Source organism: Apodemus sylvaticus, chromosome 5 (genome assembly GCF_947179515.1).
Source record: "Apodemus sylvaticus chromosome 5, mApoSyl1.1, whole genome shotgun sequence".
Classification (NCBI taxonomy): domain Eukaryota; kingdom Metazoa; phylum Chordata; class Mammalia; order Rodentia; family Muridae; genus Apodemus; species Apodemus sylvaticus.
Window position 1 is genome coordinate 49,086,975 of NC_067476.1, and position 19,004 is coordinate 49,105,978.

Here is a 19,004-nt window from a genome sequence, read left to right on the forward strand (position 1 = left end):
AATGCCTTAAGACATAATGGCTGGCTTTGACATCTGCTTGGAGAACAGAGATGAAGCCCGTTTAAGTGCTGGAATCATGTGACAAAAATTTCAACTTGATCACTATGGCCAAGAGATGACTGTAACAGAATACAGATAGAACTGGGGGGTTGGGTGATTACGGGGGTTACTCAGAAGTGAAATGTTACGGCTGTTTAGATCAGCTGGTAGCCAAACAGGTGGTGGAGGGTGTAAAGTCACGGTTTTAAAATGACTTTGGGGGAATTTGTGATGTTAGACAGGAGGTATGCAAGCAAGAGGGAACGGGGAACGTGTCTGCTTCCTTTTGGCCTGACCACAGGAAGGAAAGGTTTGGAGGAGTGATTAGTCATTTGACCATCCAAAGAGAACTGCTAGGGACTGGCCATTTGTGTTCTCCCCAAATTCAATGCACTGGCACTTGGAGGCTAAGCCCCTGGGATGTAATTAGCTTATGAGGATGAAACCTTGGGATGTAATTAGTTTATGAGGGCAAAGCCTTGATTAGTGCCCTAGTCAGATGATGCAAGGGTGTATTCTGTCTGTCTCTGCAAAAAGAAATCCTCTGAGAAGATGATCACCTGTCAGGAAGAGTCAGGAAAGGTGTCTTTGCCACCCGCTAGATTCTCTAGAACCTTGGCTTTGGACTTTGCCTCAGAATATGAGAAACACATTTTCGTTGATTGAACCATATGCCAAACAGCCTGAATTAAGGCAGGAACTGACTGACCTTTGCAATCACAGCTGACCTTGAGTGATTTCAGTGGGTGGGGAAGGCATGAATGGAAGCAATGAAGAACAGGAGGTGAGAATCTGGAGGCCTTGTGAGTTTGGTTTAAAGGAAGGGAGAAAAGGAATAAATACCCCCCCCCCCCGCCCCATTATCTACCAAGTCAAAATGTGGTTCCCACAGTATTTTCAGAGGTTACTGGAGCAGTTTTCCATAATGCTGTTGTTACTAGCGGCTGTCACCATCACACAGCATCATCAAGCAATTCATTAATCAATCACAAATGCCTAATTTCGTGAGCTACTTCATAAATCAAAATTAGAAACCTCGTTCCTTGGGGAGCCAGCTCAAAGAGAAGCAGTAGTGTAAAACGTGGCAGGAAGGTCAAGGAGGGGGTGAGGTGCGGGTCGGAGGCAGAAGTCTCTTGCCAAATCATCCAGCCCCAGTTCCTGATTTTCTTTTAGCACTGGAGAAGAAGATCCTTCCCCCTCCCACTCCTTCCTCCTTTGCGCCCCCTACTTCTTCTTCTGAGGTTCTTTTTCAGAGCAGGGCTCTCGCTGGAAGCTCGGCCCCTACCAGGCTCCTTTTCGCCTCCCGGCGCTCAGGAAGAGGACAAGAGCGTAGAAACTCCAATGGGGCAGGAGCTGGCGTTCTGACCAGGTGCGACCCAACTTGGGGCTGGGACGGAGGTGCGGGACGCGCTCCAGGTGCGGGGCCAGAGCCCGAGCGCGGCCCGCAGCTCCCAGGGCGTGGGCGAGCCGGCCGCGTGTGCCTCGGTGCTTGACGGGAACATTAGCCAATCAGGGAGTGCGGCCAGGCTACCACGTGACAGGCGAGGCGGCCCTTTTCCCAGCGCGGCCAGAGGGAGGAGTGGAACGGATCGCTGAGCCTGAGAGTGCAGCGGCCACGGAGGAGGCGGCGGCAGGCGGAGCGGCAGCGGCACAGGCTCCCGGCCAACCCAGCGCGCATCCCCAGTGCCCTGCGCTGCAGAGAGCTCGGAGGAGCGCGGGAGCAGCGACACAGGAGTGGACAAAGCAAGATGGCAGGGATCTTAGCCTGGTTCTGGAACGAGCGGTTTTGGCTTCCGCACAATGTCACCTGGGCAGACCTGAAGAACACAGAGGAAGCCACCTTCCCGCAGGCGGAGGACCTCTACCTCGCCTTCCCGTTGGCCTTCTGCATCTTCATGGTGCGGCTCATCTTCGAGAGGTAAGAAGGGCCGGAGTGCCTGCTCTTCTGCACACACGCACACGCGTGCACACTCGCCTGCTCCGTGGCGCACGCCCCCGCGCTTGGGCTCACACCTCCCAACCTTTGTGTTCACTATGGGGTCCCCGATCTCTCGGCCGGGCTAGCTTCTAGGGAGCTAGGGAGGGTCCAACTGGACCGCGGATTTCCTCCGGGGCGCCACGGAGGGGCGGCGGGGCGCTCGGTCACCGCCCGCGCTCCTCCTTTCCCGGCTTCCTCCTCCGACAGAGGGTCGGCGAACAAAGGTGAGCGGAGGCTGGCCGCGGGGAACCGCTGCGCCTGGGGCTCGGCCGGCTCCCTCAGAGCGGCACTGGTCGCTTCCAGACTTAGCTTCTCCGAGGCTCGCCGCCACCCACCTGACAGCCTGGAACGATGGGGACGCGCGGCCCGGAGGGAGGAGGAGCGCACACACTTCCAGCCCTTCCACTCCCGCACGCACGCCGTCCGCGCTGCAGAAGAATTTGCCCGGACCTTTGGCTTCTGCTTGCTCCCTGGCTTCCATCCGTGACACCGAGTTTTAGGCCTTCGGTCCTGGGAAATGGGTGACGACAGCACTCCGGATCGTTACTGGTTTCTTTAAAAGAGGGCAGAACAGGACCGGTGCCCCTCGGAATAGTCATTTAAATCGATAGTAGAACCCCGTGACTAATCATTACCTTCTTGCCGGTACCGGAAGACACTTGAAACGTTAAAAGAATTGTCACATAATTCTTGGTAGGAGTCCTCGACTTGGTTAGATCTCTCCATTGTATCCGTACACAAACTTGTATTACTCTCATTGAGTCAGCCTTAAGTCACAGAACTAGATTTTGCCTGCTGTGCATTCAACACTCACTCGTGAAACAAAATCGGCACCGCACACTTCTTTCTTTTAACTGAAAAAAAAATCGCCTTCCTCTTTCCTCCTCCCACCCCCATTCATCAGCGAAGGCTGATTTCTTAGATCACAAATATCCCCTTCTACTCTAACCTCCCTTCCCTGTCTCCGGCTCACCTTGGCTGTTTCTCTGGCTGCTGCTGCTATCTTGTTTACTCTTGGTTTGCCTAAAACCATTAGCGAGGATGTCAGAATGTATCCTTTGTGTCTTTTGTTGCCTGAAATAGCAACAAAGCTTCCTGGGAACCAAAAAGTATGTTTTGTTCTAAGGAAGGTGTGTTTTTCAATGGGCAGTGTTGTTGATTGGGAACTAAGTCAGCTGTTGCCATGCTAAAATTGACTCACACAAAGGGACAGCCTCTATTTTAAAAGGATTGGAATCCGGTGCAGATATGTCATTGATCCAGCGCTGAGTCTCACTGTGACAAAGCTGGTGTGTTTGAAGGCTGCAACTATTTACCTACAGAAAATAGGAAGTCAGGTCCAACCTTGCCGTTTCTGCAAAGACAAGCTGGCTTTCAGGAATGTGGGGTGGGGGGTTGCTGGATGACACCGGAGGAAATCTGCCTGGGTTTACTTTTGGGTATCTACTTTAAAGGAAATCTTTAGTTGTAGATTCTGGAGAACAAAAACCAAGGCAGTTCATGAACCGTAGGTGAAAGCTACATTTCCTCAACGTTCTCTCATTCTGAATCTGGGCTCTTAAGTAGGTTGGAAAATATTAAAGATGAAGATAGCTTGGTTTGTGCTTGGCTTTCTTTGTCTTACACACACACACACACACACAGACACACACAGACACACACAGACAGACAGACAGACACACACACACCACTGATATAGTATCAGACTGAAGGTTCAGTTTTCTTTTTCCAGAAATATTTTTCTTCCTAGCATAATTTAATGACCTAAGAATTTATGCAAAAGGATTAGCAATCAACCTTCAACTACCAGTAGTGATGTGTGTGTGTGTGTGTGTGCGCGCGCGCGCGCGCGCTGCTCTCATGCTGTCGAGACAGTCAATATGAGTAGAAGGCATTTAATGGACTGTCTAGGAAGTGAGTAATAACTCTTTGTTACCCTTGTACGGTGGGACGCTGCTGACTTCCTGGAGGGTAACTCCTTTGTTTCTTCTTTCTATGGTCCCAACAGATGTAACTTTAACCATTCAGACCCAGGTTTCTAAAAGTTGAAGAGTTATGACATTTGGAGTGAGAGGTTCTACATTTTTGGGTTTTTATCAAACCCGAAGTACACACTCTGCTATTCCACCTGTGGTATGCATTTACCAGTGTCCGTGTAGTTGAGCCCGACCAGCACAGCTCATGCTAGGCACCCTTTTGACGTGATGCACATGGAGTGTGTTTCTCTGTAGTGTTCCCTGTTGGCTAACATCAAAGAATCCCATCATAAAATGAATGCTTTTGAAATAGAGACACTTCCTAGCGTTTTCCAGATGAGAGTCCGTGCTTTTGGTTATCATTTACTTCAAACTTGAGAATATACATGAAATGCTTGCTTATCCAAGATCTTTATCTCCCATTACGGGAAGTCAGGAATGTTTCCCCAGAATTACACACTTGGATGTGACTTGAGTATAACACATTTCTCTCCACACAGGAAAGCACTAATGAACTGACTGATTGGGGTCTTATCAATTGATGAGCTGGGTCTTATCAATTGACTAGCCCTATCTTTTCATTTTTTTCTGCCACTGTTTGGGGGTGTGACAGAGGAGGCAGTAGTGGCTAGGGCATGTCATTCTGCAACAGCATATGGAGAACAATATGGTGTCCCAGCATGGCTGATTAAAAATAGAGCAGTCTAAGGTCACTGACTTGAGCCTGTGAAACACCCAGGGCTGTTAGTAGCAGCCTTGTGCTACCCTTAGCCCTGGAGAGAAATGGCGTGAGCCAGTGTTCTTACTACCTGATTAGCAGAGTAAAACTCTTGAAAAGCAAACACATAGTATCTCTTCATGCCTTTAATCCCAGCACTGGGGAGGCAGAACCAGGTGAAATCTCTGAGTTAAAGGCTAACCTGGTCTACAGAGCAAGTTCCAGGATAGCCAGGCTACACAGAGAAACCCTGTCCCAAAAAACCAAAACAAACCAAAACAAACCAAAACAAAAGGATGAACATTTTAATGGCTACTATTATATTGGTGACTTGACAGAAAAAAAAAAATACTTGATAGTGTAGAACTATCAGCTATTCCATGTCTTGATTTAACACTTGTTCCTATTCTTTAGACTGTCCCTGGGAATCGTAACAAAGGCTTCTTCCAACTTCACATTTTAGAAAATGTGTTATACATGAGAAATTAAAGTTTGGTTGAGTTCCTGATTGGAAATGAAACTTCTGGGGATTGTGTTTATGAAAGGCAACTTTACTGTTTTTTCTTTTTGGTGGATTTAAAAGGAATGCAGACAGTTCTGACCATGAATCAGGAAAGCCAAGTTCTAGTGAGCATGCATTGCAAGTTTGGTCCAGTTCCTGCCGCTGAAAGATATTCTTTCGTTGTTGTTACTTATGGCATCAAACATTTTTTATTTTTATTCTCTCCACATGAACTGACTAAAGGTATATTTGAGGTAAAGTATACTGCGGCGCGGGCATGTGCGATAATTTCATCACGTGAACAAATGTACCTGTCACTTGAGAAATTTATTTCTTCTCATGTATTTATTCTTGACTGTTTTATTTGACATGATTGCCTTCCTATGTAATAGATCTTAAAAAGACATTCCTCCTAACTAAAATTTGGCCCACCTCCACTTCTTTCTTTATTCTCTTGTACTCTAGTAATTTCCATTCTACTCTCTACTTATATGGTAGTGATTGTGTAAGGTTGGAAGACATGTGAGTATATGTGTGCATATGGATATATATATATATATACACACACACACACACACACAGGTATGAAGATTTACATATACTTACATATATATGTGGATATATGTATATACATGTGTGTATATGTATATATGTGTTTACATGTGTGTATATATATGAATATATACACATACATATGTATATATGTATTTACGTGAACATACGGTGTTTGTTCTTTAAAGATTTGGCTTATTTTACCTCATACATGTTGCAAATGAAAGACATTTTTCTTTTAAGGTCAGAAAATGCTCCATTTTGTGTATATAAGTTATTTTTCTGTCCATCTGTTGGTAGCTACTTAGTGGGATGAATTTGGCTGTTGTTAGCAATCATGATGCAGTGGCTGTGGTGGTACCGCTAACTCTTCACTGCTTTCAAGTCTTCTGGAGATGAAAAGATGGGGATGGGTGGTGGTTGTGGGGTAGGGCCTGTACTTTACCTTTCCTTCCAAATCTCTGCCTCTTGTGGATCCCCTGCATTTGAAGATTGGTAGTTATTATCTCATGGGACTGTGAGGGACTTAACCATCTTGCTTTGGGAAGCAGAAATAAGCCTTTTCAGAATAAAGTGGATTTTGTTTGTTTATTATTTTGGGGTTTTTTTTTTGCAGTAATATTCTAGTCAGTTATTTTAAAGGTGTTTTTCTATTGTGTTTAGAACAAAAGACTCATTTGGGTTGTTATCACTTGTGCTCCGAAATGTTAACAATGTTCCCCACTAACCAAAAGGAAACGCCTACATAGAAAATAATTGCTTGATCTCTCTCAGAACTCTTTCTGTTGGAATCCAGAGTTGAGCTGAGGGAGCAGCAGCTCACTCCTGACAGGGTGGCTCTCAGTGCCACACTACATGAGGCGTGTCATGCTTCAGGTGTTGACCCCCAGCCCAGAGAGCATGCTCAGATCCAAAAGGGCAGTGTCTTCCCAAACCATCAGGGCACAGGTGTCTTAAGTTTTGTGGAAGGAGATGCCTGGCTGGCCGGCCTTTCCTTCTGGCTTTCCTTAAGTTTCTGCCTTGCTGATGAATCAAGTAGGGGCACCTGAGCAGGAGGGAACCAAGGGCTTGGGAAGAGGAACTGATGGAGTGGGGTGGTGTGTTCAGGTCGGGGGAGTAAGAGGAGGACTGCCACGGAAACGTGCAGGAGCCGATTTCATGTCCGGTGCTGACAGGTGTTAGTCTAATGAAATGCAGGTCGCCTCAGACACAGTTGAGAAGAGCGGGATAACCTTCACAGGAGCATTTTCTCTGCGTGAACTCAGGGCTAGCTATTAAATGCTATAAGTGCAACTTACTTAGCTTATTAGATAAATGGTGTTACTGTAGACACCTGCTGTGTCACAGACACATAGAAGAGCTAAGAGCTAGATTCTCAAAGAGATTCTTGATTATGGTTTTTAACCTGGGTTTGGAGAAATCTATTACCAAGGGTGTGTGTGTGTGTGTGTGTGTGTGTGTGTAAACAAATAAAATGGACAGTGTTATTTGAAGACGTTTAGCAAGAGTTTTTCATTCAGCAAAATAAAAGATCTGCCTTATAATGCTGTGATAATTTAGCTGATTGTAACAGGCTGAGCTGGGGGGAAAAAGGTCTGATTCCCTTCTTAGTGTGCAGTGCTGTGGGACAGTAGGGGAAGTCTGTGAGAAAACCTGATCCTACCACAAATGACTTACAGACCTTTTTTTGTTATGAAACCAGCGCCCAGGCTCCACTGGGGACTTTTCTGTGAACCTCTCTGTCCCCCACAGGGAGGGAGGGCTGCATAGTTCCTCTCCAGAGTTCCTACTTGTAGGGTATTTCAGAAGTAGTTGTGCTGGAGAAGGGCAGCCAAAGGGAAATGGGGTTTCAGATGAATTTCTTCCATGGCTTAGCCAGGCATCGCCATGTTTGTCTTAAGGTTACCTGACTAAGCCTTGCTGACAAATGCTGGAGCCCAAGCACTCACTGCATGTGGACAGCTTTAAGTTTATTAAGTTCACATTTCTCTGCCAGGGTGTGGGGGATCCCCTGGGGGTGGTGGCCCTCCCTTGCTCAGATAAGAAGGGGAGGGGAAGGGGAGAAAGATTAGGGAGGGGGTGGCCAGGCAGGGGACAGAGAGCAGGATGTAAAGTAAAAAATACAATACAATAAAAAGTTTACACTTATTTCCCTATTACCAGACAAAAGCAGATTTCTAAAGCAAAATTTTATGTTTTTCCCCATTTCGTCTTCTTTTGACCATTTTTCAAATGCTTTTGAGTCAGGATATTGGGGTGTCCAATTTGCTTTGATTATATGGTTAGATTACCCTTTACCTTTCTCTTTGTTATTTAAATATGTTGGCCTCTTGGTAATCATTATCCTTATTTTATTTTTCCCCTTCATTCTACACTGGGGATGAATTGTTTTGTTGGATTTACAGACTTTCTTCTAGTTCTTGTAGATTAATCTTTCAGTTCCATTGATTTCTTAAGAACATATGTTCTAGAAGTAGTATTTCTAAGTGCTCAGGAATAACTACTCCAGTGCTCTTGATGGATATAGGTTGCCAGCTAGTTGTCTAGGACAATAATCCTTGGCAGTCCTTGGGAGAGTGCAGATTTCCTAGGAGACTTGAAGATAGGTTTCTGTTGAAATATGAATTGTGCGTGTCGACGCTGGAAATAACTTATTTCAAAATCAATTGGTAGCATACATTTTGCTTTGTCTGAAGTCATGGATATTTTCTTATTGAGATGAAGAGATGTGATTTTATGTTTATTTTTGGCAGAAAAGTAGTGATCCTCTTCTTCCTGCTCCTCCTCCTCTTCCTCTTGCACTTCCTCCCTCTCTCCTCCTCCTCCTCCTCTGTCTTGTCTTGGTCTGTTTATCTGACCATGTTTACACTCTTGTATTTCTTTTTGCCTCCTGCCTCTCCCTATAAAGCATTTCTCCTCAGGAAGGTTTCTGAGTACACAGTAGAGAGATGCTGCCAGGAGCCGCGTACTTGAGTCTGTGGTGGAGAGGGAGATGGAGAGGCAGGGCTGGGATGAGGGCAGGGCCAGGAAGAGTGAATAGCTTTTCTAGGAAGGGACTCTTGGAGATAATGTCTAAATTCGTTGCTATGATTCTGAACTTTTGATTACAAAAGGAATTATGTGCCAGTGAGATGGCTCAGTTGTGAAGGGCATGAACTACTATGGCAGAGGACCTGAGTTTGGTTACCAGCACTTTGTGTGTGTGTGTGTGTGTGTGTATGTGTGTGTGTGTCTTAGAGCAGCCTTTAACTTCTGCTCTAGGGATTCTATATCCTCTGTCCTCCACAGACACTTACACTCACACCTATGTAACATAATTAAAACTACTAAAAGTAAATCTTTAAAAACCGATAATTAACTAACCCACAGAAAAATACACACCCCAAACCCACCGAATGCCATCCTGCCATTAATTCAGTTTCAGCATGTGAAACTGGAGAAGGGAGCCAGGAACATTCGGACGGCAGGGGTAAAATGGAATTGTACACTTAAAATGTTTAAGGTCCGACCTTTTGTGCTAAATGTGTTTAACTACAACAAAAGAGAAAAAATTTAGAAATTTCAATGAGTTAAAAATGTCTCCCTAGACATAGCTATCTTCCGTGCTCTGGGTCTGGGGCCTTTGTAGGTGAAACAGATGTGCCACTCCTCTTGGTGTTGGCTCCCTTAAGCATTAAACTGAATAGCTAGCTTCATGTTGATGATTGGTCCTCTTCTGTCTGGGACTATGTGGCATGGGTGTGGAGGGAGGGGAGGGAAGACGGGTCGAGATCCAGAGATCAGTAAGCACTTGAGCTTGCTGAACTTTTGTGGAAGATACTTGCATAAAGGAGCTTGTCTTGTTATTTTACTCATTATTTTATTTTATTTTATTTAGAGATAAGTTCTCATTATGTAGCCCTGGCAGTTCTGGAGCTCACTGTGTAGCCCTGGCTGGCCTTGAACTCACCAAGATCCACTGGCCTCTGTTTCTCAGAGCTGGGATTAAGGGTGTTCACTACCAGGGCTGGCAAATTAGTTTGTTAATCAGCATGACAGAGAGAGTACAGAGTTCTGAGAAAGCATGGTGCATAATTTCCCAAGGGGGAGTGCAGGGTTCTAGAAGAACTCAGTGTGTGGTTCTCCTGCATCTCAGGATTACAGAAAATATATCCCGGCCAGTTCGGGACCCATTTATAAGCAAGGACAATGGGGTAACTTCCTCCTGAGCCGTGGGGTGTGGCCACCGATGGAGCCAAGGAGATCTGGGAGAGGTGAGATTGGGCTTGAGTTTCTTGCCTCTTTCCATTCGCTGTCACATGCAGTTTGTAAGCAAGTGATTAGAACATTTGAATACTTGAATATAATTTTCTGAAATCTGCATAGTGCATTGGCTCGGACGTGTCAACAGATTCATGCAGAGCACTTGTTTTGAAAACTGATTAAAGTGTCTAGTCCTGGTGTAGAACTCTGCTTTCTTTAAATCATCTGTGAGAATATTTGGAGCATTTTCAAAATGGATTTTTTTTTCTGGTGTCTTTCAGAATGGATCTCTTTCAGAGTGCTAGTGTTTCCTGTTCAGGCCTTTGCATTTATCTCAGAAGAATTGTGGGGTGTGGTGGAAATAGCTGAATGGTTTTTAATTACGAGAGAGAGAGACATTCCTTTACCAAGTAATCTCTTTGCACAGTGACCTAGGACTAACATTTGCTGGGACTTGCCATTGTCTGCATAAATGTCACATCTTATCTGGGAGGTGTTCAGGTTACAAGATATTCCTGCCTCCCTAGAGCTGTCTGAAAGCACAGCTCTTTTATTTTCTGTGCCTGCCTCCCTCCCTCTCTCCTCTCCTCTTTCTCCACATTAGTGAAGACTCTTTAGAGGCACTAGGGCCACCAGGAAGTCTCAAGAGAGGGAGAGGGATCATTTAAAGTGGGGAGAGGACATGGAAAACCATCTAAAATCTTGTATGGGACTGATGTGGCCAGTACCAGAAGGAGTTGCCAACTAGTCTGAGTGACTCTGCAGATCTTGTTTTAATAGATCACTGTTTCAAAGCAGAATGAAGTGACTTGGCCATTGCAGCAGAGCGGTAATTTGGACATAAGTAACTTGAGTGTCGGAAAATGGAGAAAGTAACAGTCACTTTGGTGTTGTAGAGCAATGGTGCTGTGTGTCAGTGGGTGTGTCTTCAGGAGCATCAGAAGGCGTTGACGAGGATGGTGCATTGAAATCGTTAGTTTTGTGTGTTTCCTGCACTTAAATAGACATGTACAGCTATACCAATTGTTAATGGGTACCCAGAGGAATAGCAGAAAGATTATACAACTTGGTTTAAAGTCTGGATATTCTTTTACCAGCTATGTAGCTGTGGACTGAATTCTCTGGAATTAGTTGTCCTCAACTGAAAAATGGGGGTAGAGGTGCTTCCTTTGTAATTCTGAAAGGGGGACTAAGTTAAAACCACTCATTGTTTCATTCCGATATGGTAGTGTAGTGTTTAGCATGTATTGGCAAGTAATGTTCAGTAATGGAGTTTAGCCTGTTAGTGTGGGGGGAGGGGCATGGAGAGGGTGCTATGGTGCAGGCTATGAGGCCCATTTATGTAGTTGACCCTGGGACTGGAGGATTTAATCGGTTGAGTAAATATTTAGTGTTGGGACTTGAAGCGCTGCCTTCAGCAGTATGCTTGGTTTAGGGAGGAGGACTCAGGACACCCCCTCAACTATCTGTAATGAGTATTGTATACCAGGAACTGCCTGTTTGGTTATACAAAAGTGATCTGTTTTGAAGAGGTGTGGCCAGTGACAAGCCACATCAAATCTGGATTTGCTAGATCCCTGGATCCTGCACCTTTGACCGGGAGCTCCTGGAGAAGTCTTTCTCTAGGGTTTTCTAAGGAAATTCCGTTTCTGTCTGTGGAGGGTATTACCTTGCAGGGAATCCTGGCTCACCTCCCGTTCCTGGTTTCATCTCTGTTGTATTGCCTGCATTCTCAAGGGAAATGGGTTCATTTGCTATCACCACTGGTCATAGCAAACATGAAAATTGGCATTCATATTGACTAAGGATCCGAACCTTATTCTGGCTCTGCCACTTACAAGCCACAGGCCTAGAAGCCTGGAACCCCTCATAAAACATACAGAGCAGGTCTGAGGTTGGGATGAGAATGGTTGGCAGAGCGAGCGGCTGCTCTTGCTGCAGGTTTATTCTGGCCTTTCACAGGTGTCTCCTCGCAGTTACCTTCTGGGCTGTAGCGGAACTCTGATGCGCGGATACCACATTTATCTGACTCCACTGTGCATGATGAACACACACAGATCCACTTCCTGTACAAAGCCAGTCTTAACTAAACAGGACATCTCCACGCATTGGAATTGTACGTTCCTATTCTCTTTCCTCTTCTTTCTTAGGTTTGTCTGCTGGAAAGATTCTGATGGTTCTAGTGGCATCTGTCAGAACAGCCCTAGCAGCCTCACGAAGAATGGGGCCTTGGCTACTCCAGACTCATGTAATATAGTTGATGGGCTTGGGCGTTAATGACCAGATAGCTCAGAGCTCCTTTTCTCCTTCTAATAGCTTCTCAACACAGGAAAGCAGCAAGACTGACACTGGCTGATTCCTTTCAGAATTTGAGGTCCTGTGGATTATTTCCTTTTGATGCTGAAGAAGAAAAGAAATAGGGCTGGAGAAACCGCACAGCAGTTAAGACTGTGAACTGCCCTTACAGAGGAAGGAGGCTTTCTTTCGAGCACCTAAGTCAGGTGGCTCATGGCTGTCAGGAACTACATGTAGCTCCAGGGTATATGATGCCCCCTCTAGCCTCTGCAGACACTATACTCCTATGCACAAACTCATAGTCACACAATATACACACAATTAAAATGTTTAAATAGAAAAGGTTCAGTCTATTACCATTGAGTTCATATTTATAAAAAATATAAGCATTCAACTTGGGCTGGAAAAATATGTTCGTGTCTTTTCCATTAGAGAAACAGCTGAGTACCCCCCACATTTGCTCTTGAAGTGTGTGTGTGTGTGTGTGTGTGTGTGTGTGTCTGTCTGGCCAGCTGGCTCTCTTCACCTGACTCCAGAAATTCAGGAGGGATTGGATTAGCTCTCAGCCATGGACATATTTCCAACTAGCCATAGTTTAAATATAATTTGTAAATGTCTGGCCTTGTAAATAATATTTTAAATCTGCCACTTTGGAGAAAAGGGTAGTGACAGAGTATTTTAGGGTGATTTAGTACAGTATTTGTGGTGGGTTGCCCTTTAAATGAGGAAGTGAGGCAGAGATAAATAAAACCACAATTTTTACAGTGGCAAGTCCAAAAATTGTCTTAGCAATAGTTCAGCAGAATCGTGAACTTTTCTGCTTTGAAGGAAGTTGAAACTTACTCATTCCCAACTAGTTCAGTGTACAGTGGGTCAGCCGGTAGTTGGGTACTGATGTGAGGGTGGGGTGGAGACCGTTCGCCTGCAGTAAAGGGAAGTAAAGGGTGTCAATTATTTGTAGGTAATGTTAAAAAAAATAAATTAAAAAAAAAAAAACCTGACTCAAAGTTATTACATATCCAGGGAAACCAATTCTAAATACAAATATGTCAAATCGATAAAATACTCTTCAAGATCTGGGTGACCTACAATACCACTGTCACACATTGTATGGGACACCCATAATCTGAAGCCACATTGAGAAATAATGGCCAAGATGAAAAGCTCTAGCTTTCTTTAGGTGGGCATGGCAAGCTAATAAGCCTTAGAGCCTCAGAGGACCTGGGGCATTCAGGTCCTGGCAGAGCCTGTAAGCTGCAGACAGTGTCTTGTGGAAAGACCTTCAGTGCAGGGGGAGCTAGACTCACCATCCTCCCTCACTAAGCACATGGGTGTCACAGCCCGGGGCATTCACACAGTGAAAACAGTTGCACTGCCTCACCCTGCAGAGACCGAGAGTGATTGTAAGAAATGAGACTGCCTTGGAGACTTGAGTCGCATGGGCTGCCTGTCCACGGGCCAAGATTTGTGGCTTTTGTTTTTAATGAAGGGTATCAGAAGACTTCCCATAAAGTGTGGGCTGTGGCTCTCAGGTGCCCTGGGCCAGTTCTCTGTGTACTGGCTCCTTCCCACCCACGTGTTGACCCTGTGTGTCACTGAAATCATGTACTCGCCTCCCCCACCCCGCCCCCGCTTTTGCCACCACTGTGTTCCATCTAGCTTGTTAGGCTGATTGTCCGTCCGTCAGCCGCACTCAACAGGCTGCTTGTGGCTTGCAAAGGGAACACGCCAGTGCTCAAAAATAGACACGCAGGTGGCAGTTGTCCACCAGCTGTTATTTCTGAGGCAGGGACAGGCCAGCAAACACTTTGTGGCCCATGCGTCTTGTGAGTCTGATTGTGTTGAGCTTTACAATGGTGTGACTCTTGCTGTTGCTAGACTTGGGTACCTGTGTTTGTTTGAGAAACCAGACTCGGGGAAACAAGCCTGTCACCTGACTGTAGCTTAGTGTTTGAGGAGCCATGTCCTGGGAGATTCCAGGCATTCTGAGGTTCCCTCCCTCAGAGATAGCTTTAGCTGTAGCTCTCTGAGTAAGAGCTGGGTTCATGGTTGTCAGTCCCGCCCGCCTGACCCAACTCAGCTGTCCTCATCTGGCACAGTGAAGCCATTTAGGACTCGAGAGCAGCTAGCGGGGGACAGCTGGCGCTTGCTCCCCCCCTTTGGCCGCTGTATCCCACTTCCTGGCTATTGCTATACCTTAGTTCCCCTCTTGCTTGGATAGGCTACGTCATCAATCCAAAATGTCTGATGTGCATGGAAGCAATTTGAGGGGACTTGAATTGACCTGTGGCCCTCAGTCGGGTGCTAGCTGTCCTGTTATCACTTGTATTTGCCAGAGCAATGATGAGTGGTGCCAGTCTATGCACACGGCGAGTTCCTCGAAGCATTCAGCACGACACACTCTTGCTAACCTCAACATTAAAATACTTTGGTGTTTTGAAACTGTAATAAGTAACACGGAATAAATGTTCACACTGTTTTCAGGCATGACTTCATGGTATAACACTAAAGGTTTTTTTCTGATTTTTTTTTTTTAAAGGCTATGCAGTTGTTATTGTTTTCCACCATGTTGAGATGACAATTTTTTTTTTTTTTTTTTTTTTTTTTGCTTGACAAACCATTTTCTCTCTCTTCAGAGTTGAAGGTGATAAGACAAAGAAAAGTTGCACTGAAAGCAGAAGTGAGCTTGCTGGCCTTCGTTCCTATCAGTATCCATTCCAATTTGTTAGCCCGTGTCTAAACCTTTACCCAAGGTTTAGATAATAGTCAGATAATCCAAGGAATTTTAAGCTTTTCATGTTGTCTAAAGTGTTCCTAAATCGGGTGCACTTGGTCCTGGGGTCTTTCAATTTGGCCTGTTTTAATGTCCGTCTAACTGAGGGTGCTTCACTGTGAACTCTGAGGGAGATGTGCTTGCCTTTGCAAGCGGAGATAAGCACGTTAAGCACCTTCTTTCTTGTCCTGAGGCCAGTGCTCAGATTTGGAGAAAGTGAGACCCAGAGAAAGAAAGGAAGTGAGAGAGGTGGCATTGATTTCGTTGATTTCAGTATGTGTGCTACAGCCAGACCTATAACTCTGACTTGGACCAAAAATTAGTAGAGCCTGGTTCAGTCATAGTATACCGAATGGGTATTCGCACTAATTGCAAACCCCAGCACTCAAATGTGTAGTGAGCACTTACCCAACAAGCAGCTCTGTGGTTTGGTTTTTTTTTTTTTTTTTTTTTTTTTCCCGTCAATATGTATAGGATACATACAGAAACATGCACAGAAGGGTGCATGATCCAGATCACTGAATTACAACAAAGTGAACCCACTAAAGATGTTTTTATCAATCAATACTTTAATAAATAAAGCTTTTTGACATTGAGATGTGTCAGTTCCTGGTAGCACCCCATTCTACTAGGAAGAAGATCATGGATATCAAAGGACCTCCATTTGGAGATGGCTTCATTTGTGGCAAGCTAGCCACCCGGCAAAGAAAATGCCCTAACTTGTGTGTTTAAGTAGTTAGGTAGATTATGAGACCATTGTTACCTTCCTTTCTCATAATTTCCTCTTGTTAGTATTGACCTAGTTTTATAAATTAAGTAACATTAAATTTCAGAGTGGAGATATAAAACCTAAGATAACCAACAAAGCTCAAGATTCCACTCAAAGCCATTGGTTTCCCGTGAAGGATGATGTTGGCTCTGGTCCTTGACACCACCAAAACCTGAATGCTTTTCAGAGGGGGCGAGGGGGAGAATACATACACGCAGGCATGCTCGCGCTTCTGTTTTGGCTGTCAAATTTAATGTTATGGCTGGGAATGTAGCCCAGTATACAGTGCTTGCACAAAGACCTAGATCCCATTCCTAATAATAACCACTGGTAGGAGAAAATCAAATAAAGAAGATATTTTAGGAAAGAATGGGGAGAGGATGTGAGACTGTAAGCAAGTAAGAGAAGGGACCAGTTAAAATACCCATTTTCCTTTCTTAAATTTGTTTTATTATATATATTTTTAAAATTTCCCTACACATGCACTAAATTTAGGTCACTTTATCCCTTTTCTTTCCCATTTTAGTTCCTCCCATGTTGCCTCCACCATCACATTTAAGACCTTTCTATCTTTAGTTAACACACACACACACACACACACACACACACACACTGCACATGTATATATAAATATAGCCTGCTGAGTCCACTTCCTGCTGCTCATGAGTATATGCATTTAGAGCTGACTGCTTGGGATCAGATTAACTCTCAGGGGTCTCATCCCTGGAGAAGACAGAGTCTCCCTCTCTCAGCAGCTATGGGTCTCCTGTATTCTTTGGCTGGGATGGGGTTTATGGTGCTGTCCTTGTGCCCGTATTGCTTATGTGACCATGATGCTGAGATTTCATGGGTACAGCTTTCTTGCCATGTGTGGAAGACAGTATCTCGGAGCAGACATTCTAGTTCTTAAACCTTACATTGTTATTCTGAACATGTCGAAACACTGTACTGTTAAACATTTAAAACTTACACTCCACTTTAAAAAAAAATGTGTTCTTCTGAGTTCTTATCTAAGAAAAGTTTTCTATTCTATATCTGGCTGTGTCTTAAATTCAGATAATAACAGATGTCTATAATGATTAATACTGCTTCCCTATATTAATATTGGAAACATTTTAAATATTTAAGATTACCAAGCCTTTAAACATTGTCTAAAAAATTACTTTATATGTCTCCAATCTCATTGAGAAACTCAATGCAGAAAGAAAACAAAACCAAGTTCTGATTTTCTTACTGCTTCAATTCTTGCCTTAGAAGTGACTGGCATGAGAAGTGAATATGTTTATATCCTATTAGAATCCTTTCTGTTCATTAACTTGGATATAAGACAGATAGATTGGAATTAAATTTATATAAAACCGAATGATCAACTCTGAGTTCTGCCATAGAACTTAGCCTGTCTCTGCAGTTTAGCAGTGTCTTGAGTGTTTTCCAGCGCTGGCAAGTGTGGAGCAGGTCTTTTTTAGTCTTATACAGTATTACATCATGTGCCAGAGTCATAGTTCATTCAGATACTTTATGAATGCTTTCAGAAACAATGTTACAACTTCATTATTATATAGAGACTTGCTTGTACTGAGGTGTCAACTCCAAACTAACACACAGAGGTAAAAGTGCTGGGTCAGAAGATGTGCAAAGCTAAAATTGCTAATGTTGCCAGAACCTTTCAGGAAACACTGTAGCAATTTATGCTCCCTCTCTGCACTGTATGGGGAAACCCATCCCTCATGTGCCTTCTACCTTGCTGGGTTTGCTCTATAAGGAAGATGGCCTTCCAGACCTTTTATAGCACCACACCTCTTTGCTTAGGTAAACATATGGTTCTCATGCTGTGTATTAAGGTTTTTATACCTGTATTAAATTGTTAAAATGTGGAAAATAGCCAAAATTTAATGTCAGGAACATTCATTTCCATACCTCTTAAATACAGTGCTGCTTACTGTTTTATTTCTTCCCAGATAGCATGCAAAGTAAATTGTAGCTATCATGACACATTGCCCTTGTGTCTTGAACATATATTTATCTCTAATGATAAACGATATCCTAGAGTAGCTTATTAAAAGTAAATGTTTGAAGATATGTTTTATATTGTAGAATATTTTTACTTTTATTCTATTGGGAATAGAAGGATAGCTTTAAAGCTCTAGAGACTTTACTTGGTGCTCATGGATTTGGTGAAACTATTATGGAAAGAAGACTGTGCATTAAGCTCAATGATTACATTTTATGGCTATATAAAATATAAAGCTAGAAGTAAGAGTTTAATGACAAATGATTGATAAAATGAAGTGTTTTCCTCAGTGTTTTATGGAAATTGTAGCTAAGGGTTTGAACTAGAAAGCCAACATTTATAAGTACTAGCTATGTGATTGTTCCAAGTTCTGATTTTCTGATTTTCAAATCAACACTATTTCTGTTGGCTAGGTAAACCTAAGATAACAGGTTAGAATGACCTTAAATATATGATAGTTTGTTAAGTGATTGTACATGAAGTGTCAGGGCTCAGATTATGCACTAAAGGCAAGTTGTGCTATTATTATTATTATTATTTCTTTTTCTCATATAGAAAAGATAAGTTGTTAAGATATAAGCTGTAGCTTGCTTAAGCCAATTAAAGACAGAAAAAGAAATTTCAGAATGGCAATTTTGAACAAAAATGGCACCTATAGGTTCATATATTTGAAAACTTGGCCCCCAGTTGGTGGAAATGTTTGGGAAGGATTAGGAAGTTTGTGGGCAGACTTTGAAGGGTCATGTCATTCCTAGTTCGTGTGTGGGAGCACTGTATCTCTCTTCCCCCGCCAGTTATTGTGGATCAAGATGTGATCTCTCATCTCTTCCTTCTTTCCAGCATCAGAGACTCTAATCTTCTGAAAACCTTAAGTCAACTAAATCTTGTCTGTGGTATTTTATCATGGCCATGGAAAAGTAAAACACATAGTTTCTGACTGTTATGTGAACTGACATCTACCTCAGAGCCTTCATTTTGATCCTCGAACATTTCCTAGCTCTGTGCACTTCCTCAGAAGGTAGCTGATGAAGGAATAACTCATGTGTATTCGAAGCATGGGCTTATTTTGGCACAGAGATGAGAGCATGGACCATGTCTGCAGGGAAGAAAGAGCAGAAGGAGATAGAGCTGGTTACCTGACACCCCAGC

The 19,004-nt window shown here is 43.8% G+C and overlaps 1 protein-coding gene across 1 annotated transcript in view; it reads left to right on the forward strand.

The window, feature by feature from the left end:
* Window positions 1–1,291: 1,291 nt before the first annotated feature.
* Window positions 1,292–19,004, forward strand: part of Cers6 (ceramide synthase 6) — a 248,154-nt gene continuing 230,441 nt past the window's right edge. Inside the window, exon 1 of the mRNA XM_052182623.1 lies at window positions 1,292–1,957. Coding sequence (XP_052038583.1) covers window positions 1,788–1,957 — 170 coding nt within the window. The 5' untranslated portion in view covers window positions 1,292–1,787. The remainder of the gene's footprint in view (window positions 1,958–19,004) is intronic.